Below are 25,299 nucleotides of genomic sequence, written 5' to 3'. Positions count from 1 at the left end.
TCAAAAAAGATATAGTTGCGATGGAGAAGGTACAGAGAAGGGCAACCAAAATGATAAAGGGGATGGAACAGCTCCCCTATGAGGAAAGGCTGAAGAGGTTAGGGCTGTTCAGCTTGGAGAAGACACGACTGAGGGGGATACGATAGAGGTCTTTAAGATCATGAGAGGTCTTGAACGAGTAGATGTGAATCGGTTATTTACACTTTCGAATAATAGAAGAACTAGGGGGCATTCCATGAAGTTAGCAAGTAGCACATTTAAGACTAATCAGAGAAAATTATTTTTCACTCAATGCACAATAAAGCTCTGGAATTTGTTGCCAGAGGATGTGGTTAGTGCAGTTAGTGTAGCTGGGTTCAAAAAAGGTTTGGATAAGTTCTTGGAGGAGAAGTCCATTAATGGCTATTAATCAAATTTGCTTAGGGAATAGCCACTGCTATTAATTGCATCAGTAGCATGGGATCTTCTTAGTGTTTGGGTAATTGCCAGGTTCTTGTGGCCTGGTTTGGCCTCTGTTGGAAACAGGATGCTGGACTTGATGGACCCTTAAGAACATAAGAACATAAGAAAATGCCATACTGGGTCAGACCAAGGGTCCATCAAGCCCAGCATCCTGTTTCCAACAGTGGCCAATCCAGGCCATAAGAGCCTGGCAAGTACCCAAAAACTAAGTCTATTCCATGTTACCATTGCTAATGGCAGTGGCTATTCTCTAAGTGAACTTAATAGCAGGTAATGGACTTCTCCAAGAACTTATCCAATCCTTTTTTAAACCCAGCTATACTAACTGCACTAACCACATCCTCTGGCAACAAATTCCAGAATTTAATTGTGCGTGGAGTAAAAAAGAACTTTCTCCGATTAGTTTTAAATGTGCCCCATGCTAACTTCATGGAGTGCCCCCTAGTCCTTCTACCATCTGAAAGAGTAAATACCCGATTCACATCTACCCGTTCTAGACCTCTCATGATTTTAAACATCTCTATCATATCCCCCCTCAGTCGTCTCTTCTCAAGCTGAAAAGTCCTAACCTCTTTAGTCTTTCCTCATAGGGGAGCTGTTCCATTCCCCTTATCATTTTGGTAGCCCTTCTCCGTACCTTCTCCATCGCAATTATATCTTGGTCTGACCCAGCATGGCAATTTCTTATGTTCTTATGTTCTCCATGTTGGTTTTCTGTTCAGGCCCACTCATTACTCTCCCACCAAAATACAGAGGTCTGGAGAGGCGGCGTGATGTGAATGCATACACTGAGGTCCAGGGTGGCCTGCTGCCACTGAGACAGCAGGGTTCATTGAGCCTTCCGCATATGCAAGCGAGTCCAGAAAGTAACATGATCAGATGCGGCCATTTGACCCAGCAACTGAAGAAGAAATCGGGCAGAGACCTGTCGTTTGACTAGACTCGCCACAGCAAGAACCCAAGGAACGCAAGGAAGAAAGGCCCAGGTCTGTGACATGTCCAGACGGGCACCAATAAAGTCTAACTGAGGCAATAGGGTGAGATAGGACTTCGGGTAGTTGATGACAAACTCGAGGGACTCCAGCACCTGAATGGTCAAGCGCAGGGAACGAAGCACCCCCCTCCTGGGTGACGCTCTTAACCAGCCAATCGTCCAAATAAGGAAACACATATACCCTCAGCCGGTGGAAGTGTGCACCCACTACTGCCAGGCATTTGGTGAAGACCCATGGGGCCGAAGCAAGGCCGAACAGCAACACCCTGTAATGGAAGTGCCTCTCGCCCACGAAGAACCGTAGATACTTCCTGTGACCAGGGAAGTTCTAGATGTGGGCGTATTTGTCTTTTAGGTCAAGGGAGCAAAGCCAATCCCTTCTTTGCAGGAGGGGAATCAGGGTGCCCAGCGAGACCATTTTGAACTTTTCTCTTCGCAGAAATTTGTTCAAGGCCTTTAGATCCAAGATGGGGTGGAGCCCCCCTGTTCTCTTTGGAATCAGGAAATAGTGGGAGTAGAACACCTCTGCCCTTGCTGCCACAGCAGTACAGGTTCTACTACCCTGACTATTACAAGGGCGGAGAGCTCTGTCCAGCGAATTTTCTGATGCAGGGACTGGCCCCACAATGAGCAGGGGGGAGAGTCTGCTGGGACACGCAGGAAGTTCAACCTTGACGAATGATGGACAGGACCCACTCATCTGAGGTACCCTGGGGCCAGTAGTCCACAAAGGACCATAGCTGCCTTCGCCCCAGTGTTGGGTCTTCACCAAACAGCAACACCAAACAGCAACACCAAACAGCAACACCAAACAGCAACACTTCCATTACAGGGTGTTGCTGTTCGGCCTTGCTTCGGCCCCATGGCTGCGAGGGGCTTATGCTCCCTCGCAGCCAATCAAAACCCTGTAGCGGGGCTCTGCTGCCTAGAGTGGCCCCTAGAACCCACTCATGGTGAACAGGCACATGAGGCCGGAAGATAGTAATTTCTCTGGCGATAGAAGGACATCCTGGCACCCTGACGCGAGGATTTCCTGTCAGAGGATAGTGGGTCAGACATACTGGCCGAGAGATGCTGAAGTGATCCTTCAACTGAGCCACAGCATTTCTCACTTTATCTCCAAAGAGATTCTTGCCAGTATAGGGCATGTCTGCAAGCTTCTCTTGGACCTACGGATGGAGATCAGAGGATCGGAGTCATGCCATTCTATGGGCGCCGATGCCTGCCGCCACCATCACCCTAGCAACCATCTCAAACATATCATAGGTGGACTGCACCTCGTATTTACTACATTCCAAGTCTTGCTGGGCGACTGCCAAGAAGGCTTGCTGCTGCTGCTAGGGAGGTGCTCCGACAACTCCTGAACCTGCTTTCAGAGGTTCCGAGTATACTGGGTCATGTACAACTGGTAGGAAGCAATCTGGGCGATTAGCATAGAGCCTGGTAGACCTTGCTACTTAAGGCATCCAATGCCCTATGCTCCCAACCTGGAGGCACAGAAGCGTGGGTGCGGGAACGCTTGGCCTTCTTGAGGGCAGATTCCATCACTACTGATTGATGTGAGAGCTGATGCCTCTCAAATCCCAAGGTCTGCTGTACTAAGTAGACCATATCTGCCTTCCAGTTTACCAGAGGCACCGAGATGGGGTGCTTTCAAATAAGAAGGAATAACTGCTTAAAGATGTCATGAACAGAAAAGCCACTAACTCCTTTGGGGTGTCAATGAACTGGAGAACATCCAGCATCTTGTAACGGGCATCCTCCTCCATCACAAGCTGGAAAGGAATGTCTTCCGCAATAGCCTGCACAAAGCCTGCAAAGGTTAGATCCTCCAGTGGGGACCAGCACCTCTCATCTGGAGGGGACGGGTCTGAGGGACAATCCCCTGAGTCATCAGAAGACTCCAAGGTATCATGTGAAGCAACCTCCTCACTAAAGTCCCCTAGGGACCCTTGTGGAGGGCCCCGCCCAAGCTTCTCAGTTTTGGCACTAAAGGCATCGAAGACACCAATGGCATTGAGGGCATTGAGGTCCCCGAAGGACCAGGGACTGGACCTGGCAATATCGGGTGCAGTACCAAGTCCTCCGACATTGTCCCGGGCTGTGATACATCGTCCTCCTCGGAGGAACCCACAATGGTAATCACCCCTGCGGAAGAAGGCCTTGGTGGCTGTTGGGGTATCGAGGGACCCCTGTGCACCAGCAACTGCTGCGTAGGCAAGACAGCCAGCAGGACGTCGAGGCGTTCCAGCAGTGGTGCCAACATTGCAGGTACGTGCTCAGACACCAGTGGAGGCACCGGTGGAGCCGGCGGCCCGATGCCCTGAAGGACTCAGAGCACTGCCACAGCACCTACAATCCAGATCGTCCTGAAAATCTGCCGAAGACAGAACGGATGGAGGAGGCGGCGGCATCACCAGAACTCCCTTGGAGCCCCGAGGGAGCTTGGTGCCTGGCACAGATATCAGTGGGAAACGCCTGGGACTCCCGGGTTTCTTAGAGGTCGATGCCTCCTCTCCGTGGGAGTCGCTTCGGGGGCATTATGGTGGTCGCTGGTGCCGACGACGACCAGAAGCAATGTTTCTGATATTTCCCTCAGTGCTCGGCACAGTCTTTCCCCGGCACAGAGGATGGAGACAACCTCGACATCCTGGAATGCAACAACACCGATGACAGCCTATCCCTGGCCCCTCTCTCCCGAGAGGGCCCCGGTGGAGGAGTGGACATTGATGGATCTGTGTCATTAGGCTCACCGCAGCCTTTGGGCGTCAATGCATCCGACACTGGAGTCGAAGGACTAGACTTTTTGGACCAAAAAGTTTCTCCATCTTATCCAAATAGGCCCGACGACTCTTGAAGGTCATTTGATCTAAAAAACAACACCCCCAAACGTCGTGCAATGCCCCCCGGCAGAGGATATGACCTCGTGCGGCTCCATGATGGACATGGTCCATGGGCACTGGGGACATCTGCGAAAACTCAACGCCATAAAAAAGAGCCAGTGACTGTCGAGGACTGGCAACCACCGAAGAGCAACACTGCCGGGAATTGACCGCAAAGAACGAGAAAAAAAAAACAAAAAAAAAACTTACTGCACCACCTTATCGAAGCACCAATGGTGGAGAAGAGAGACCTAGTGCAGACAAATCAAAAGCGACCGGAAAAAACTGCCAAAAAAACTCTGAAGAGATTAGAGCTCCACAAATGCTTGCAGAAAAGAAGATTCTGAAGAGGGACCCCACGTGAACGCGTAGACAATGGCATGCTCGGCATGCTCAGCATGCCAATGAAAGTTCTAGAAACTTTGACAAAAGTTTTCCTTGCCGGGCTCCATCTGATGATGTCACCCATGTGCGAGGACTATCATCCTTCTCTTCATAGGAAAATTCATGTTGCTAATTAAGAGCCTTAGAGGATAACTTTAAAATGTGCGCATAGGCTACTATATATGCATATATGTGGACACATGTAAAACTGCTTTGGTATTTTATAACAGGTGCACATATGATGCATGCAGGTTTTAAAATATTTGTAAACATATCTAGAACATGCATGCACATGTAAAAATTGCGCAAATACATTTTTGTACTTAACTGGATAAGTTCCAAGTTATCTTTCTAAGTAGTGGCACTCATCAGGATAAGTTCTGATTTATCCAGCTAAGCACTGGCAAAACTGCTACTCAGTCTTAAAAAGCTACTTATCTGGTTAAATCAGATAGCCGGATAAGTCTAAAAAACACTTAGCTAAATAAGTAGTGATTTCAAAATTATCTGACTGTCCTAGCGTTTTAAGACTTATCTGGATAAGTACCACTACTTGGCCAGATAACTTGGAATTCATCCGGATAAGTAGAAGCAAAGACATTACATAGTCAGATAAGTCAGAATTTAGCTGGATAAGGGTTGGCAATTGGTATACCCACATAGTTTTACTTCTAATTTGAAAGTTATACGCAATGAGGTGAATTTTAAAAGTCCAGAGAATGCACCAATTGGCGGATACATGCACCAACTGGACTCGTTTGCGCCGACCGAATTTTAAAAGCCACCTAGACATGAGTGTATCTCCCACTGCGTGCACATCTCAAATGTTTTCAAAAATAGGCAGGATGTGAGGTCTGGGTGGAGCATGAGCGTTTTGGGGTGTGGTAAGAGATGTGCATAAATATTGTGTGTCTTGGCGCATGCCTAGGTCCGGTGGTACATACGTTTACTTCTCCTAGGGATGAGGTGCAAGTTAAAAAAAATAAACCGAAAGAGCCGTTTCTCAAGGGTTTAAGGGGTCCTAGGTAACTGGAGGGGAATGCAGACCAAGCCATGGGGATTTGGAGGACCTAGCTGTTAACTGGACAAACTGGTGGATGAATTGGTGATATTGGCAATGGTCTGGATAAGCGCTCCTTTTAAAATTCCCCGACTTACATGGTAGAAGCGGCATTTATGCACAAGGGTGCACATTTGTGCACGTTCAGGCTATTTTATAATGCACACGCATATATATGTACAAGTTATACAATGGCCATGTACTTGGGCATGCGCCGATGCACACACACCAAAGAACATCCGTGTGCCGGTTTGAAAGTTCCCATCCTTATATTTAACCATGCGTAAGTTAGATGTCTGTCCGTCAGGAAATTTTCTAACATGCGCATGGCAATTAAATTACCAGTTCGATTGCCATTTGCAAGTTAGAAAATCTAACATGCGTGTAGCAACCTGCAGGTCACTGAGACCTTCCGGGCTCTTCAGCCTCAATACCCCAAATTTCATCCAGATTCCCCCACCCAAAAGGATTTCACTTTTAAGACACTTACAATCACTTACTCTACAAGTAAATATATGTAAGTTGCCAAATTTTCATGCATAAATTGCTTATAAAATAGCAACTTGTGTGTGTAAAAGTTGTCCCTGTCCCAAAATACCCACGGCCTGCCCCCTTTTCTTACATGTGATTTATTTGAAGACCCTGATTTGCAGGTGTTATGTTGAGGTTTCTAAAACAGTGCCAACAGAATGTGAGTGAAGTGTAAATTCTGGGAGGCATCAAACGTGGAGCTTCATCAGTATAATGCTTTCCCCATGAAGCACTCCACCCATTGTCATCATATGCCAGTCTTTTATTTGTATTATTATTAAGTGGTGATTTAAAAATTTTAAATCGTGAATATCCAAAAAATTTAAAAAAGCTAAACTCATGAATGCCCCCAAGCATCAGTCAAAGAAAGTCAATGAGAGATTACGACTTAACTTAAATCTTCTCAATCCTCCTTGGTACAGGTCTCCTGATAAGAATTGCCGAAACATCAATGTTGGGACTAGTAACACATTTTAATTGTTTTTCCAGAGGAAGTTGTTTTTGGGAGAAAGAAACCCGATGAATGACAATATCGAGAGAATTAAGTTAAGTTGCTATCTTTCATTTCATTTCTTTGACTGACGCTTGGGGGACATCCATGGGGGTTTTTTTTCTAGTTTTTGGATATTTACAATTCAAATTTTTAAATCATTACTTAATGATACAATTAAAAGACTGGCATATGATGACAATGGGTGGAGTGCTTCATGGGGAAAGCCTTATACTAATGAAGCTCCTCTTTTTAATGCCTCCAAAAATTTGCACAACTATATTGTTTGATTAAATGCTGAGGGACCGATGCAATATCATGCACGCAAAAAACATGCGTCCACGGTTTGTTTGTTTTTTTAAAGCGTGCATATCCCCTCTCTTGGGCGCTCAATCTCATATTCTAATAAGCTGGAGCGCTAAAAGGGATACACACCCACGGGTTGAGAAAATGGACGCTCGTAAAGTGAGCATCCCTTTTCCTAACCTGACTACTGACAAGTTTTTGGTTTTTTTTGGGGGGGGGGGGGGGGGGGGGGGTTGTTGTTGCAGCTTTCTGTGGCTCCTCCTGCTTAGTATTGCGACAATATTAAGTAGGAGGAACCACAAAAAAAACCAACTATTTTTTGCTCTTCTGAGCATGACTCGGGGTGACCCAAAACTTAACAGCAGCTCTGAGCTGGCGTTAACTTTTGAGTGTTAAAATGTGCATGTCAGCTGCACATTTTTTTTTTTTAATAGAGGGATACAACTAATAGCCTCATCAACATGGCATTTGCATGTGATGAGCGCCATTAGCTAAGCGCTGGTATGGACGCACGTTTTGGACACGCTAATCCAGATATCGTATTGGGCGAATGTCTAGCGTGTCCAAAACACGTGTCCAACCGGGCATTTAGCGGTGCTCTGAGCTCAGTGCCAGATATTGCATTGGCCCCTTAGTAAGTTCTTTACTCATGTTCTGTTGTGACTTGATATTAATACGTGGTGTACATTCTTCTTTTTTTTGTATTACATTGCAAGGTTTCTAAAGTAACATATATACTCATGTATATATTATTTTACATGCATTATCTGCTGATTTTTACATGTGCAACTTTTGAAAATTCACCTTCAGTTCAATAAAGACTTTTCCATAGGCAAAGAATAGGAAAAAGTCCTTTCTGAATAAAGTTTGTTTGGTTTTTTTATCTTTACCAGATGTTGCTAACTTGTATTCTTTTCCTGTAGCCTTATTATGTTTAATTTCCCCCCCCCCCCCAGTTCATGGAAATGCTGTCCCTAGCTTACAGTGTAAGAATTAATAACAGCATAGTTGAAAAGTGGGCTGGGACAGGTAGTTCTCATCATGCAGGCAACAGCATGATGAGTAACACCACCTTAATAGCTCATCTCCTTCTACTGGTTGCTTGCAAATTTTTGCCTACTCTTCGAAAATATGCTAGAGCTGTAGATTTCAACAAAACTATCACAGATCTGCAGCTTAAAAGCTAAGGCGCTTAGACATGCCAGTTTGCTGTGTTAAATTTTACAGAAAGAAAGCTATACCCAACTGTGTACTATACAACAATCTGAAAGTAGCACAGTCTTTGTCAGTTGAACTGTTATGTAAATAAATTAAATAAATAAATAGGTTCGTTGCCGCCCACCGCAAGTCCTTTGAAATCCTTGCAACAGGTACCTTATGCAGAATGGCCTCATGCACTATGTATGTTAGGGATGTGTGTGGACAAAAGTTTTATTTTGATTTGTTCACTTGTTTCATAGGTCACCTCCATTCATTTCATTAGTTTCAAAAAACATTTTTTTTTAAATTTGTTTCATTCGTTTTCCATTAAAGTTAATGGGAGAAGTAAAGCAGTCTATTCTGGATTTCAAAATTTGGATTTTCTAATCAATTCTAATGAAACTTGTGAATAGACTACATCAGAAGGGGGGAAGAGAACTCCAAGGCACCAAGACTGTGGCAAAGTGGCATGAATAACCTAAAGCACCATGAAGGCTGAATATAGCAATAAAGGAGCAGAAAAAAAGAAACCCAGGCACTGATAAAGAGACAAAACAACAGTGTGTGGCATGAAGACACCAAAGCACCTTGAGAGATGCAAAGCAGCCACCCACAGTGACAAGAACACCCTAAGGTGTAGAGTCTGGGGTACGACAGCAAGGCAGAGTAGCAAAAAAAACCCCCAAGGTTTAGAATAAGGGGTATAGCAGCAAAACAATGAGTGACTGTAAGACCCCCAAGGAGTAATATAACTGATATGGCAGCAAAGCCAAGGGTCAGCATGACCACCACTAATGTGTACAGTCTGGGACATGGCAGCAAGGTTGAGTAGCAGCAAGACCCCTAAGATGTATTGTCAGAAGCAGGGCAATTTCATCTTGATTGGTCCTTCATCCCTGTCTTCTTGCCCTCTTCTTCTGCTTTGGCTCTGTCCTGGCTACTACCTCATTCAGGAATTTCTTGGTTGCTAAACTTACTAGTTTCACTGTAGCACTTTCCAATGGGCCACAGACTTGAATGGGAAACAAACAAATGAAACTAAAGTTTTCATTTTTGGGCCCCCTCCATTTGTTTCGGGGGCCCATACTTGAAACAAATATGGTCTCATTTGTTGCATTGTACACATTTGTTTCAATGGAATGCACATCCCTAATGTATGTTATTTGTGACATCCCACCCAAAACAGACCAATTCATCCGAGGGAAAATGAAGCAGCAGTGCTGACAACAATCCTTCAAGTGCTGTAACAAGGCTTGTTATTCAGGAGAAAAGAAACATGCATCTTAACCTGATTCTTAGAAAAGTGTGCACAAACAGATCTATATGAGGACAATTAGAACTTTCCTCCTAAAATGACTGCTCTCAGAGAGCCTGAGGAACTGTGAAGAAGCAATTAAAGAATTTCAAAAATAACCTAACAGAAAAAAAGTCTGTAATTTATAAAGTGTAAATATTACAACTTCACAGGGGGTACAGAATTCTTTCAAAAAAAAGCACTTTAAATGCTAACTATGAAATGCACTGCAAAGATTACTGCCATATGCTCATGTATAATCTTTCTTTATATTTTTGCTGCTCTGCTTTCTGGTAGCCAAAATTCACTGCATCTGGGAACATGTTATCATACAGTCCCTTGCCGCTCTCCCCAATGGAACATCACTTCAAGGAAGGTCACCAATGGAGAATCCGATCAGTCCACCTGGCTTCCTGAGGGCAAGGCAGATAGAAGTGTTTTGTCCTAATGGAAATGCAGCTGCTCCAATAACTGGGTATGTCTGGCAGGGAATACAGGGGAAACTAGGAGACCAAATGTTTGAGGCAATGACCATGCTAACAGTGGCAATTATTTACATTACAAAGCTGTGTGATTAGACATGGGAAGGAAGGAGAGTTGGACGTGGGCAGGAACTAAGTGCGGAATTTGTATGCTCATCTGCCAAGTTGATAAGAGTACAAATGAGAAAGATGACAAAAGCTTTCATGAACAAGGAGAGATAGGTTACAAAACGGTCATACTCTATGAACAGCAGCTGGGGGTATATCCTTAGCAATGCGGATGGGGCAGTTGGGCAAACTAGATGGGCTGGTGGCCTTTTTCTTTTTTGTGAATGATATTGCTAGGGAATCTGTGGGGCTCTGAGGGGCTTCTAACTTTCACAAACATTAAAAAAAAACACCAATTATTGGCTAAATATATGTTTTCATATCTACAATTTTGGTGGTCTTTTTCTGCCATCATCTACTAAGTTAATATCTGCAATAAACTGATGATGTTTATTGTGAGGTCCATATTCAAAAGCCGTTTAGACATATTACATAACAGTTATCCGTTCTCAATGGTTGACCCAGCTATATTCAGCCTTTACCCAGCTAAATTCTACTTGCTAATAAGTTAGGAGGGTAGAATTTATTCGGATAAGTTAGGGGCGGTCCGGGGCATAACTGGGAGGAATTGAGTTAGCCAGCTAAGTGGCTAGTTCCAATATTCAGGGCTAGCCAGATGACTTAAAAAACTAAATCTGGTTATGTCAAACGAGCTGTCCTAAAGTTAGCCGGCTATATTCAAAAGTGTGGCTGCACCGTTAAACATGCCTCCATTGTTAGCCAGTATGTGTCTGAATATAGCCTTCTGTATGTTTTTGGGAGGGTGAAAGGGGATCTGGAAGTTTCCTTTCGCACTTTTGAGCTTCCAGCTCAATCAGAACCGGGCTGTGCAAGGCTACAGCATTATGACGTTCATTTGCAACTTTACAGGGTTTTCCCCATTATTTGATCCCCCTGCTTGTATCTTATATAGCCACAGCCATTGCAATGAAGGGCCTAGGTGTAACGTTTGGCCATCCATGGCAAGGGGACAAGGCCACCTCATTCACCCCTGCATCTCGGTCAGCACCTTCATGGCAGGACACCTGCTTGGCTGGGACTTCCTAAGGCACGTGTACACCAGTTCCTGTCTCTTAAAAGCCCTGTGGTGGGAAAAGAACCGCAACGCCTCCAGGTGACATCATCAAGCGTTCCTTATTTGAAGTGCTGCCAGACCATCGGCAGGTGCCTCAGCAACAGGTCCTTCTCCCCCTGCCTGCAGTGTGTGTTGCTTCGTTCCCGCTCCTCCTTGCCTCCATTCTAGCCCAGCCTGCCTTGCCTTTGTTCCAGCTCTGCCCTGTCCCTGCTCCAGCCTCTTCCTTGTCCATCCCTAGTCCTGCTCTCTTCCTCCCTGCCTGCTTCTCGGATTGCCTCTTGGATCGGACCCTCTGCCTGAATACCAATGCTGCCTGACCTCGGCCTGCCCTGACTATGGCCTAGTTACGGACTCAGCCTGCCTGCAGTCCTTGGAACTCTCACCTAAGACCTGCTGGCCTCAGAATCCAAGGGCTCCACCTGCAGGGGGGACGAGGCTGGTACAGTTGAAGTCTAGCTTCAGTCCCAGTCCTAGCAAGTCTGCCTCCTGTCAGTGTGGGCCTAGCTGGTTCACCAGCCAGGCAGCATAAATTCCACCACAGCCCAAGGGCTCATCTATCGTGACACTAGGCCAGGGACCACAGACTGTGACTCTCTCCAGAAACTGGTATATTTGCACCTCAAGTCTGGCCACTGGGTGTCGCTTTCATGCAATAACTGGAAAATCCTACCCCCGCCCCCACCAAGGGGCATGTGAAGGCTGCCTCTGCGACCTCCCCAGCTGCAGTCAACTTGGAGGGCAACAAGGCAAGCTTGGGAAGTGAACCCAGATCTTCCTCATTCACTGAACAGTTTGGCTGGCCCTGTTTGTGGCAAGTGAGTTAAACCTCTGCTAAGCCAATCTTGACCATCTTTGTTTCATACTATCACAATGCAGAGCACCAAGGAAGCCAATGTAATTATAACAAAGCAGGAATCAGAAGCAACAGCAATGAGAGGAAGCTTGCATATTTTATCAAGAGCTAACCTTTGAAGACCAACCCAAAAGCAAATATAAATTAAAAAAAAAAAAATTCAGGCTATTAATTTACCCGAGATGTCCTCTGTAGCTCCAAACTCATCCTTTACTTGTGAGAACTCCACTTCCGTCTGGTTGCCAGCGTTCATGCCAACTGATCTAGGCTGGCTAATGCCATCCTCTAAAACATCTGTTGGCTGCAAAAATGCTGTATGGACATCCTGAATGTGTGCCTTAAGTTCATCGTAGGACTGTGCTCGGAAATCACAGCCATCACACTGCAGGACCTCCATGATCTTGGGATAGTACTTTCACATGAGGAAATTCTGGAAAACAAAGAGTGAGAAAACAAATACCTATTTAATTAAGAGCAAAAAATACATGGAATAATTTAAGTGCAAAAGGTACTAGCTGAAAACTATATTCTAGTTTCCAGCACTGAAAGGTGACAATAAGAGAATTTGCACCAGCAGGGATTCAGCCAAATTTTTATTAGAAAACAAAATCTACCTATCAATACTTAGAAAGTATTCTCCTAAGCTTGGAAGAATAAACAACAACAAGAGGGAAGTATGATCAAAAGGTTTTGTTAGTTCTACCCTCTTAATCTTACAGTTTATCAAACCTAAAACTTTACTTTATTTATTGAAATAATTTCTAGCCCACCTCCCGGAACCAAAAGCTGGAACGCCCAAAGTGGCGTACAACAACAATATATCTCCCATATAAAATCAGGAATAAAAACAATATTAAAAAGCATTATCTCAAATAGGGCCAATTGGAAGCTGGCTGAAGGATATTCTGCCTTGCTAAAATGTTAGATTATGTGGCATCTTCCAGGATGTCCAGCGAGGCTCTCTTGAAATACACCCAAATGGAAACAAGGAATCATGCTACTAGTACTGCTTAGAGCTGGAAAAATACAGGCTCAAAAGAAATGCCTCTGCTTTTGTGTTGGCATGCAAAAATTTAACACATACACACACACACACACACAAAAAGCATTAAAGTACCAAACAGTAGTCCACCTAACTAAGCACAGTCCTGTTGAGCAAAGGAGCAAAAGATTATTTTGACTGTATAAATTAATTTATTAGTTTCCCATAACTCCTGAATGGGTCATTTTGGTCTGGAGCTCAAGAGGTCTGAGGAATAGAAGAGCAGCCACAATGACCTATGATAAGAATTCCAGTCCTTTATCACAGAACATAACAATGGTTTCTACAGTAGGATTAAAGTTCAATAAGATTGACTGAATGCAATGAAAGAGGGCACTGCATCAGGATTTTACACATAGCAATGCTCCTCCTGATAAGCTTGCAGAAACAAACCCTTCGCCAAGAAACATTCTGGAAAGACAAAGCACACAGAAACCAAGACTGTTACCTATACTTACAATCTCTCTCCCCCCTCTCTCCCCCCAAATAAAAACCAGGCTTGGCACAAGATTCTTTGAAGCTAACAAAGTTAGAGAAATCAAGATATTCCAAGCTTTTGTGTCTCAGCAGCAGAGCAAGCTGTGTGGAAGAGGGTTGCTATCTGCTCTGGATCAAATTACAGCAGTGACTGAAGCCCCACCCCACATCTCCTTCAGCACAGTCCATTAGATGTGAAAGCAACATTTTCCACAGTGCAGATGACTCCTGCATTTAGAGCACTTCAGAGAAAAGCAGATCATCCAGTTTTCATTACCTATTCCCAAAGCTTACTCTTTCATTTCAGCCAAGGAATCCACAGTTCTGCTGAATACATTTATCACAAAGCTCCTTCGTCACTGAAGCTTTAAGACACGCTGAGCTGCCCTAGTCCTCTGAGCTTCAGAAGCAGCCATTTTAGCTCACACAAGCAATGCACTGAGAAGCTCAGAGCTTCTAGCCTGCACACAACATGGCCACACTCATCACAGCTGCATCTCAGGCAGACAAGATGCGACCAGAATGCTAAGAAATCAGCTTAGGAGGAACATTCCTTACTTTTTAACACGAGAATAACTATTTCCATGTGTTGCTAAAACAGTGCTTGCTTTTTTTTTTTTTTTAAACTCCAATATCATTTACATAATTCCTTGAAGGTTCTTTCACTTCATTGAAGGATAGATATGTTAATTCCAGCCAGAGGTCTCATGCATGTCCTGACACAGCCCCACAGGCTGAAGTAAAACAGAGTAACCTTAAGCAACACTAGTAAGCACAGAGAAAAAAAATCCTCATCCAGAAGCTTCTCCTCTCTTAGGATTCATGCTACAGAGAAGACAGAGACTGATTGAGAAATTCCAAAGGCTACAGATCTTTGTTAATCACCAGTCTGCTCTCTCTCAGCAAGCCCTTTCAACAGACACACCCTGATATACAAAGGCTGTAGCTATTCATTTACATGAGGTTCTCTGAAAGCTCCATTGTGCAGGAATGGACGAATATAAATATAACCTCTATTTACAAAAAGAAACATCTCAAACTTTTACAGCATTAGAAATCTACAACCATGGTTTAAACCACTTAGATTTGTTAGTACTGAAAACAAAAAAGCATGTTAAAGGACTAGCTGTTTAGCTGTTTCCATATTTCTAATATGAAGACAACTTCAGGAATTATCGTCAAAAGATATCATTTGATGTCAGAGAGTAAGCTCAATGCACAAGTCTCCTTGTTCTGCTCCAGTGGATATGAAAGGGTTACGCAATCATGAAGCTATGCCACTCATTCAGAAAACACAGAAAACGTTCTTTCAGGAGGTTCTAGCCTATATATTATTGCAAAACCAACTACAGAGAAGCTCCGAGTCGGTCAGAGAAGAGGTTAATCTTACAGCAGCTAAAGGGAACAACTAGCTGAACGGCCTTCAATTTGATGCTTTTCTCATCCATGGCTGAAAGCAAGATGCAGCTTTATTTTGTGAGGATTTTCATCTCACTGTGCACACATTTCTCTTGAAGACCCCCTCCCCACCCAGACACAAAGCACGAAGAAAAAAAAGTGTCCTGTGAGCAGAGCAACCACAAATGAACCCGAAGCAGCAGATCTTCCTTTGTCTGGTATGGAATGGAGAAAGCAACCCATTTTGTCAGCCAACAAAGAGCACATTTGCAATAAGAATGCTAAGCTTGCATCAAACCGCTGACAAGATAGAAAGAGAGAGAGAGAGAGAGAGAAAATATCCTGCCATGAATCAAGATTTGTGTATTTGGTCAAAAGTATAAGGCGAGCTACTGCAGCACTTTTGGAAGGGTCGAGTTGGCAAACATCTGCTTCAGTGTACCATTTCATAAAGCATTTCTGGCTTTCATCCCAATTACTTGGGAAGGCCAATTTCCCCAAGCCACTGACAGAGACAAATAGCAATTTACCCAGGTCTGAAAACCGCTTCCTCAGAGCAGCTAAAATGTAGACATGGGGGTTCACACACATGGACTTTTAGCCACATCAAAAATAGGTGCCACTTTGGTTGTGTTTAGATCGGGGGAGCAAAACAGCGGGTGTAGTTGGCATCTCAAACACTTGAGTGCAATTTTGTTTCCCCCCTCGCCTGTCCAAACAGCGGGTACAACTTAAATTCGCACTTTTTTAGCATCCGTACTTTCCACCATCTACGAAGTCTGTGCTTACTTTGAATCTACATGGGCTACTCAACACTTCCCCCCAAAATGCAGATTTCTGTTCACGATTCTGATTACTGACTCAAAAGAGCACACTAAGAAATCGTTAAACATGAAAATCCCAGAGATGAATCTACTCCCATAAACCAGCGCGCCGGGATAGTTTTATTAGCAAGCTTAACAAATTGTCCTGCAACCGCTCCGATTACATTAGGGCTTATGAACGTTCTGACCCCCCTCTTAAGTTACGGTTTTGTTGCTTTGTCTCTTAACCGGACAAAAAAGTTGCAATCTCTGCAAGCACGCAAAGTTTTATTTGGGAGGCGCCAGGCTTGTCCTGCACCCCTCCACTGCATGGAAAGGTTAACCAAGAAGTTGGAGAAACATTACATAAACAAATCAAAGAATCCCCTGCAAGCACAAATCCATTCTGAGGACCATCACAGATTATGGCTGAGTCTTCCGTAGGTTTCTGAGGTTTAATACATGTTTTTCTTCTGCACAGTCCCCTACAATAAACTCCTTTAATTTATTGGGAATGGCAGTTTTTCCAGCTAATGAAATATTAATCCGCTTATTTGATGTCCACAAACATCAAGTTAACACACATTCGTATTCTGAATAAACAATGCTTTAGAGAGCAGTATTATTTTACAGCGCATGGTTTGGATAGCAGAAGATTGTTTGGCTCTCTCCTAACGGTTGTGTCGCAAATATATGCTATCAGAAAATGCAAATATATTCCAACTTCTATGTCTCATTTTTCCTATACTCCTTCTCCATCCTTAGCTCTATTTATTTCATTTGTTCTTTCTTCCTCTTTCAACTCCTTTTAATTTTCCTTCTTTTCCCTTTCCAGTTATCTCTCATTAGCCCCATATTCCATGTTCCCTACTGTCAAAGCTGCACCGCACGACTGACACACCAGCGCAGCACCCAGGCCCACTGTGAGGAGCGCATGCACGGTGGCAACACTTCTTAATGGAGCTGTGGCGGTAGTTTGGGTCCGGGCACTCTCTGATGATGTCAGCTGCAGATGTCCTACCAGTGCCTCGGCAACGGGTCTCCTGCATCGTTGCGTGTAGCGGGTGTTGCTGCTTTTGGTTCTTGCATTCCTGGGTCCTGCTTCCTGACTCCTCTCTCTCCAGCCCAGCCCACCTTGTCTATCCAGCATAGCCCGCCTTGTCTCCTCAGTCTCGCTTGCCTTATCTCCCTGCCTTCCCGCGGACTGACTTCTGGATCTCACCCTTGCCTGCACATTGACCATTCTTGATTGCCACATGTCTCTGACCCTAGTTTGGCCCTGGATCGATGCCTACGACATTGCCACAGACAGACATTCTTGCCTAAGCCCTGCCGGCCCCCGGAACCTGAGGGCTGAACCCAAGGGGAAAAGGGTAGGTAGCTCCTTTTCAGTCTGCACAGCTCTGCCAGCTGTTGGTGAGGGCCTATGGGGGGGGGTTTAAACAATAAAGATCTTCCAGAAAAGGTCTGTATAGACTAAAATGAGAGAATAGGTATCCAAGGAGTGAAAGGCCTCTATACTTTATTTCATAATACTGCACTGGTCATGTGTTAAGGACGCCGTGTGCCACCTATGGTCCGCACACTGTAACACATTTGGGTGGGGACAGAGTGCGCCTCTTGCAACATTTTCACTTAAATGCCAGTGTCATGGAGTGCTGCCCATGGCTAACTCCTGATGAAGCACGGGCAGAAAACAGTTTATTTTTCTTTTAAAGTGTGGTTTTTTTTTTCACAGACAACAGCACAGTTTCATGTCCTTGAGGCACCAGGGGGTACTCCAGACATGCAGAGAAAGTATTTAAACACATGCTGGCATAACTTTAATGCACCTCCCATCTCTTCTATTTCTTCAAATTATGACCAACCTTTATCAACAGGCTCCCAAAGTAATATGAAGGCAGAAAAAGACCTGTGGCACCATGAGTGCTTGGTGGCAGACCAGGCTGGACTGGTCTGAGTACCCCTGGTGCCAAGGACTCATTGTGCCACTTCTTATTAATCACAGACTAACAAATGTAGCTAAAGCAGCTCTTCTTATCTTAGCAGTTTTCAACCAAAAGACAGCACACTATTATCCATCTGTAGGCTCCTTCTCTTCCCTGGACCGAGCTTATCATCGCCTTCTAGGGAGACCACCCTCACAGCAAAACTCCCTTCCTGTCTGTGGCTTAAGGTAGACCAGGCTAAATGCCTAGTCACGGACTTTTAAGGAGGGTCTGACATACACTCCTTCACAAGACCATATGGCCTAATTAGTTTCACCATCTACACCAACTACTCAGATCTACAATCTCTCAGAGATCTCATGTGCTTATCACATGCTTTCTTGAATTCAGATACTGATACTCTTCAGTCCCTTACTGGAGACAGGATGGAGTTAGTGCAGAGTGTAACTACAAAATGGTCAGTTGTCTTCATTCTAAAGCAAATAGGGGTAGACTCAAAGATCTAAACATGTACACTCTAGAGGAAAGGCAAGATAGGGGAGATACATTTAAATATCTCAAATATTTATATACACAGGATGTGAGCTTTTTGAATAGAAAGTAGGTTCTAGAACGAGGTTACGGGAGTAAACTCAGGAGTAATCTTAGGAAGTATTTCTTTATAGAGAGGGTGGTGGATGCATGGAAGTCCCTCCCAATGGAGATGGATGAGACAAAAACAGTATCTGAATTTAAGAAAGCATGGAATAAATACAGGGGATCTCTAAGGGAGTGAAGGGAATTATAAAGCTAAATTAATTGGGCAGATGGACAGACTGAATAGGCCATACAGTCATTTTCTGCCATCATGTTTCTATTCCCAACTGGAGTGGCAGCTCTCCTTTTACCAGTTTCCTCTGACTAGCCTCTGTTCTTCTGGGGTCCTTTCATCTCCTTGGCATTCCCCTGACCCCAGAGGTCTGCTAACCCAAGAGATATTCTGTTTTCCCTTAATTAGCCTCACCTATACTCCACAATTATTAGCACATTTCTCTGAGGCCAGTATCTTTCTCCTGATTGGCTTCTGGTTAAGACTTCCTGAGGCTACAACCTCCAAGCAGCAACCTACTCTCTGAGGACTACAACTCCCAGAAGCCTCCACTTTTCAACTTTTTCCTTTCTTAAGGAGCACTATCTCTGGGAGTTCTCTGTACAGTGCACACTCTTTGGACGGCTACTTTCTTCTCCCCATCTCTAGATGGTGCCTGTGTGAATTACTCACATTATTACAGCCGGATATCTTTTGGCAGATACTAACATTTATTTTCTGACTGGAATGCACCTACTCCTGACAATAATCCTCATTTAAGTTTGCCCCTTTAGAATATCAAGGGTCCAGGAGGCAGCTGGCTAAGATTCTGGAGGTGGTGATGAAGGGCTTTCAAATGAAAAAAACGTGTGAAAGGAATAGGTGGCAAGGTACTGCTGGATGCAGCCTTGGCTCAGAGAGAGTCCTGGACACTTCATCTGCTGCTGGGGCCCACTCAGAAGTAGACCAAAAACATTCAGGTCATGCTCCTCAGTCCCTTTTTCTCCTCCAAGTCCACTATTGAGGAGGACTCCACTTCCAGCACATCCTGGACCCCAACTGCACAGGTTGACGTGATGAGTTCTTGGACTTGTGGAAAAGAGAACATGTCAATATAAATGTCCTAATATGTGGAGCCTATTAGCAGTGTCTCTTAGTGCTGTCCTACCACAGTGGTAAGTATTTAGTACTGCATGAAAGTGTAGGAAAGTAGTTTAAGGGTCCACTTCCACTGTAAGCCTAATGTGATGGTGTATAACATGATTTGGAGAAATGAAATAAGTGGAGGTTTAGATATGTTCTCCTGAATCTTGTGGCACTGAGTTGTGTCTCTGAAATACTTCCTGTTTGATGTGTTAGCTAGATGCTGATATTACGTGTGAAGGCCTGCATGTCTGATGACCTCTCAGATAAATGAGGTTCACCCCACAGCCTCACTGGTTTAAGGTAGACTCAACCCCCAAAAAAAAAATCTTGTGGATGTGGTGGTATGTGGGTACAGTGAATATCTTTTTCTTTTTTTTTTTTGCAGCCAGGATTGTGGTCATATCTTGATTGCTTAAAAGACTTTTGCATTGTTTAGGTATCAGGATGGCCTTCAGCCTTTCTTCCATAGCAAGGAAATTGGATGGAGAAAGACATCTCGATTTCTGTTTGCCAAGTCCATATCTTCTCCAACAGCAGTAATTCCTCTTGCAGTTATCCACAGTACATTCCCCAAACTGCTGTCAGCTATGGCAATCTCTTTCCTCAACTTATACTTTGCCATCCTGGACTTCTTGTAAAACTCGTTCACAAAGAGTACCAACTATTACCAAAGGGTCGGGTTAAGAAGGTCATTCTCCTCGGCACTGATGTTCTGGATCTACGATCTGATTTAGGGTGTCCCTGCAATTTCTCATCCAGTGGTTCAAGTTGCTGAGGGGACTCCCTTTCCCCATTGTCTCCTTCTCCCTACTTGTTTCTCCTTTCTTTTTAGTCTCCTGCTTTCCTCCTCTCCCTCTGTCTTTTTATGTTTGACTTCTTTACCTCCCTACTTACACTCTCATATACAGATTCTTAGCCTCTCTTGTAATCCATCCGCACACCACTCACACATACATACTCCATTTTAGAATCTCCAAAGAAAAAAAGACCTGCCAGATCAAGAGAAACCTTCACATACTAAACCACTCCAGCAAACATCCCTCTCAAATAAAAAGATATGTTTTCCTGCGTGTTCTTTTTTTTTAAATTTGACAATTTTTATTAACTGCAAAACACACAATGTCAAATGCAAAGTAGACATGAAAGCGAAACAAAATGTGTGACCAGTAACAAGAAGAGTAATATACAGTTTGTATCCCCCCCTCCCATTCCCCCCCATGAAGAAGTCTCAGTCCATGCAAATAGTCCATCAGTCCAAGGGAGCGAGCTGCAAAAGAAAGTTCAAATACCACGAGAAGCGTAACAGCATATCATCAAACCAAGTAACCAGTCTCTATGAAGCGCAGGTATCCTATGCAAGAGATAGCAAGGTAAAAAGGTATAAAAAGAAAAAGAAAAATGTAAGGGGCCTCCAGTGCACATTGGCTCTAGGGATACAATAGAGACCTCCCCAGCTCGTGAGAGGAGGGAGCGATGGGGCGGCACGGACCCCAAGTCCCAGGATCAGAACAGGAAAAAGTGGTTATGGGCCACCCAAAAAAGTAAGAAAAGGGCGCCAGGCCTTTAGAAATGCAGGAAGGCGCTGATGTTTTACCGCCGTCAGGGAAGCCAATCTATAATAAGTGTGGAGCTTCGCCTGAATCTCCGGCAGGGTGGGCACATGGTCAGATTTCCAGTATGTGGCAATAAGGCTGCGAGCAGCTATAAACAGCTGAGCACAGAAGCGCCAGTACAGTTTGGGGATGGCATCCGGAAAGATATGTAGTAACGCCATGGCCGCCGAGGGAGACAAAGCTATGGTGAGGAGGTGACTCAGCCAGGCAAAAACCTCCCGCCACAGCGCTGAGAGCTTAGGGCAATGCCACCAAATATGTATATAGGTGCCGGTCTGGGAACAATTACGCCAGCATTTATCATCAATATGGGGGTAAAATTTATGGAGTTTATCAGGGGTAAGATACCAACGGTATATCATTTTAAAGCAATTTTCCTGCAACTTGGCTGAGATCGAGCAGCGTTTGGCTTGCTGCAGGACCGCAAGCCATCCCCCATTGCCCAGCTGCAATTGCAAATCAGTCTCCCATTGTGAAACAAAAGTGCACTGATCTACCCCTTGTTGAAAGAACAGTTGGTACAGTTTGGATGTTACACCTTTAAGCAGATCACAATAGGAAAAATATACTTCCAACAGAGAACGGCCAGAGCGCAATTGATTAGTGCCCTGTAGGTACCGGATGAAATGCACAACTTGGGCATAGACCAGGAAATTGGGAGAAGGAAGGTTATGCTTATCTGCCAATTGGGCCATGGTGAGAAACCCCCCTTGTGATAAAAAGTGACCAATAGTAAGTATGCCCTTCTCCCGCCAAGGAGTAAAATGTGGGGAGGAGTGCCCCGGGGCAAAGCGCACATTATGAACCAGAGAGGATTGGTAAAAATAGGAATGCGTCCCCACCAGTTGTTTACGGGACTGTCCCCAAACGCGGAGGGAGGTCTCCAAGGCCCACGGGATACAACGGACAGAGGTCCATGTAGACCTAGGTTGCCAGGGCATGGCTGCAATAGCCATGGGACCCACCATGGCTTGTTCAATAAGCGCCCATTGTTTAGGGGAACAGGAACGATTGAGGTCTATCAATGCCCTGAGCTGTGCAGCTCGATAATACCAGAGAATGTTAGGCACTCCCAACCCCCCCTGCAGTTTGGGTAAGTAAAGAACCGCCCGAGGGAGCCGAGGGGGCCGTCTGCGCCATATGAAATCAAAAATTCTCTTTTGCCAAGAGCGTAGATGAGGGGGAGAGAGATACACAGGGAGAGAGGAGAACAGGTAAAGGAGTTTAGGCAGGGTATTCATTTTAATAATCGCAATTCTGCCCAGCCATGAATACAGACCCTTGTTCCAGCGACTCAAATCAGTAAATATTTTATCAAGTAATGGCCGATAATTCAGCCCGTACAAGTCAGCAAGCTGAGAGGATATCCGAACCCCCAAGTACTTGATATGATGTGGAGCCCATTTGAAAGGAAAAAGACCCTGTAACGCTCGGACATCCTCAGAGCTCAAAGTAACGTTGAGCAGTTCAGATTTATCAAAGTTGATCTTGAGGCCGGAGACAGCGCTGTATCGGTCTAATTCCCGGATGGTTCCCTGTAGAGACGCCTGGGGGTTGGTCAATATTAACAGCACATCGTCAGCAAACAATGATAATTTATACTGGGCAGCACCTAATTCAACACCCCTAATCTCCTGGGAATCACGGATCGTAGCGGCAAGAGGTTCCAAATATAGGGCAAACAGAAGAGGGGAGAGGGGACACCCCTGCCGAGTACCCCTGCCTATAGGAAAAGCGGGTCCATAACCATTGTTTACCTTCACCCGCGCTCGGGGGTGATCATAAAGGCGCCTGATCCATTGACAAAAACCTGGCCCAAAGGCCATCTTCCCTAGAGTCGAAAACAAAAAGGGCCAGTGGACCAGGTCAAACGCCTTTTCGGCATCTAGGGAAAGCAAGACTGCTGGGTCCTTCCGCCTATGTACCCACCACACAAGGTCCAGCACCTTCCGAATATTGTCAGCCGCCATACGATGCGGAACAAAGCCCACTTGATCAGAGTGAACTAAGTTCGGGAGATACTTATTCAATCGGAGCGCCAAAATCCGGGCCAGAAGTTTAAGGTCTACGTTTATGAGGGAGATAGGTCTATAGGAGGCGCACTGGGTGGGATCCCGCCCCGGCTTTGCGAGGACGGTGATACCCGCCACATTTGCTTGAGGAGCTAGAGTCCCCTCCACCCGTAAACTATTAAAAAATTGAACCAGCGGCCCGGCAAGGACAGGTGCACATTTCTTATAATAGACCCCAGACAGACCATCCAGGCCTGGCGCCTTTCCAGGCTTGAGGGACTTGATGGCCACTAAAACTTCCTCCACAGTTATAGGCGCATCTAACGCATCCCGTTGGGGTGAGGTAAGGCTCGGTAGGGTAACCCCCTGCAGGTAATCAGTGATGCTCGCAGAGGGGATGGACCCGGCAGGGCTATATAAATGTTCATAAAAAGCAGAAAATGCAGCTCTAATATCCGTAGAAGCCGTCACCACTTCAGCCGTAGCATTCTTAATTTTAGAAATAGTGTGAGCGGCTTGCCTAGCCTTAAGACTACGTGCCAAGAACCGCCCCGCCTTGTCCCCACCCTCATAGTAAGCCTGCCTGGTCATATTTAAGGCATGGATCAATTGAGCATTGTCAAGATTATATAACTCAGATTTGGCAGCCAATAACTTCTGATAACAGGAAGTGGAAAGAGTATGCATATGTTCCTTAGTAAGTAGCTGAATTTTATGCATCAGAAGTCGCCTAGTCTGTTCCCGTTGGCGTTTACATGCCGCCGCCCGAGAGAGTAAGAGACCTCTAGTATACGCTTTAGAACAATCCCAAATGATACCGGGGTTAACCTCAGGGTCATTATTTAGATCAAAATATTCCTGCAATTGGGGAATAAGTTGCTGAATATAGGAATCATCTTGCAGCAGTGACTCATTCAGGCGCCAAAAACGCTCTCCTCGATCCCCATCATGCATATCCACCTCTAACAAGAGGGGAGCATGATCGGACCAGGAGATGGCATCTATGTCCGTCGTGCGAACCAAATTGCCCAATTGTTTGTCAATTAAGAAATAATCGATGCGGGAGTAGCTATCATGGGGAGAGGAATAAAAAGAATAAGAGCGAGACTTAGGGAAACGGTGCCGCCAAATGTCCAGTAAGGACCAGTCAGTAATAAGGGATTTAAGCTGTCTGCGGAGTATCTTAGGTGTATGAGATTGAGGCAGGGAGTTATCAAGCTCTTGCTGCAAGGTGACGTTAAAATCCCCCCCTAGAATTATATGCCCCTCTGCATGCTCTAAAAGTAAACCGCCAAGCTCCGTCAGAAAGGAGTCACGATCCTTATTTGGAGCGTATATAGTAACCAGGGTGTAGACGCGGGTAGCCACCCGGACCTTCAGTAGGAGGTACCGCCCTTTAGGGTCAGCTTTATGGAAGATGTAGTCATGGACAAAGGTCGCAGCCAGCATAATCCCCGTACCCGTAAATTTACTGCCACTCCCACAGCCCGCGTGATAAACATGTGGATGCGTACGGAGCGCTAGGAGATGGCTATGCCTTGGTTTTAAGTGCGTCTCCTGTACATATACGATATCGGCTCGCTGGCGCTGAATTTCCTGCTTGAGTAGGAATCTCTTGCGGTAGGAGTTGAGCCCCTTAACATTTAGGGATACTATTTTAACCATGCGAAATAACTAAGAAAAAGAATTGAACCATAGGATAGACTGGTGTGGTAGATCGTCCCTGCGACAGACAAAAAGGGATAGAAAGTTGCCCCTTGTCCCTTAACCTTAAGGACCAGACAAAGATAGGTAAAAACAAATCCCGGTGAGACTTCAACATATCTAGATGGGAAATCAGAAAAGTCCATCGCCACCCTCCATGGACCATGTCCCCAGGGGGTCAATAAACAGCTCACCAGCCGACAGTCAGCACCCCCCCCTCCCCCCAAGCTCACCTTAGAAAAACATCATGGGAATAAAGCAGTAAATTTAGCGGTAGACAGCCATAAAACAGAAATCTAGAACCCACTCTAACACCTAAACATAAGAATAACAATGTGAGTGGGCACAAGTAAAAAAAAACCAAAATAAAAGAATCGAACAGGTAAAGCAAGTCCGTGGCTCTACCATAGGCTAACGAGACATCACCGGTCTCCGATCAGAACAATAGCGGTAGTATAGAGAAGTC

At 45.0% G+C, this 25,299-nt stretch overlaps 1 protein-coding gene across 3 annotated transcripts in view; it reads right to left on the bottom strand.

Moving 5' to 3' along the window:
• Positions 1–25,299, bottom strand: part of ZNF462 (zinc finger protein 462) — a 309,667-nt gene that overhangs the window by 172,283 nt on the left and 112,085 nt on the right. For all 3 annotated transcript variants that reach the window (XM_029604896.1, XM_029604891.1, XM_029604894.1), the window contains exon 3: positions 12,299–12,551. In XM_029604896.1, coding sequence (XP_029460756.1) covers positions 12,299–12,518 — 220 coding nt within the window. In that variant the 5' untranslated portion in view covers positions 12,519–12,551. The remainder of the gene's footprint in view (positions 1–12,298; positions 12,552–25,299) is intronic.

Source organism: Rhinatrema bivittatum, chromosome 1, assembly GCF_901001135.1.
Source record: "Rhinatrema bivittatum chromosome 1, aRhiBiv1.1, whole genome shotgun sequence".
Classification (NCBI taxonomy): domain Eukaryota; kingdom Metazoa; phylum Chordata; class Amphibia; order Gymnophiona; family Rhinatrematidae; genus Rhinatrema; species Rhinatrema bivittatum.
Note: the sequence above shows the minus strand (reverse complement) of the source record. Positions and strands in the feature narration are given on the sequence as shown.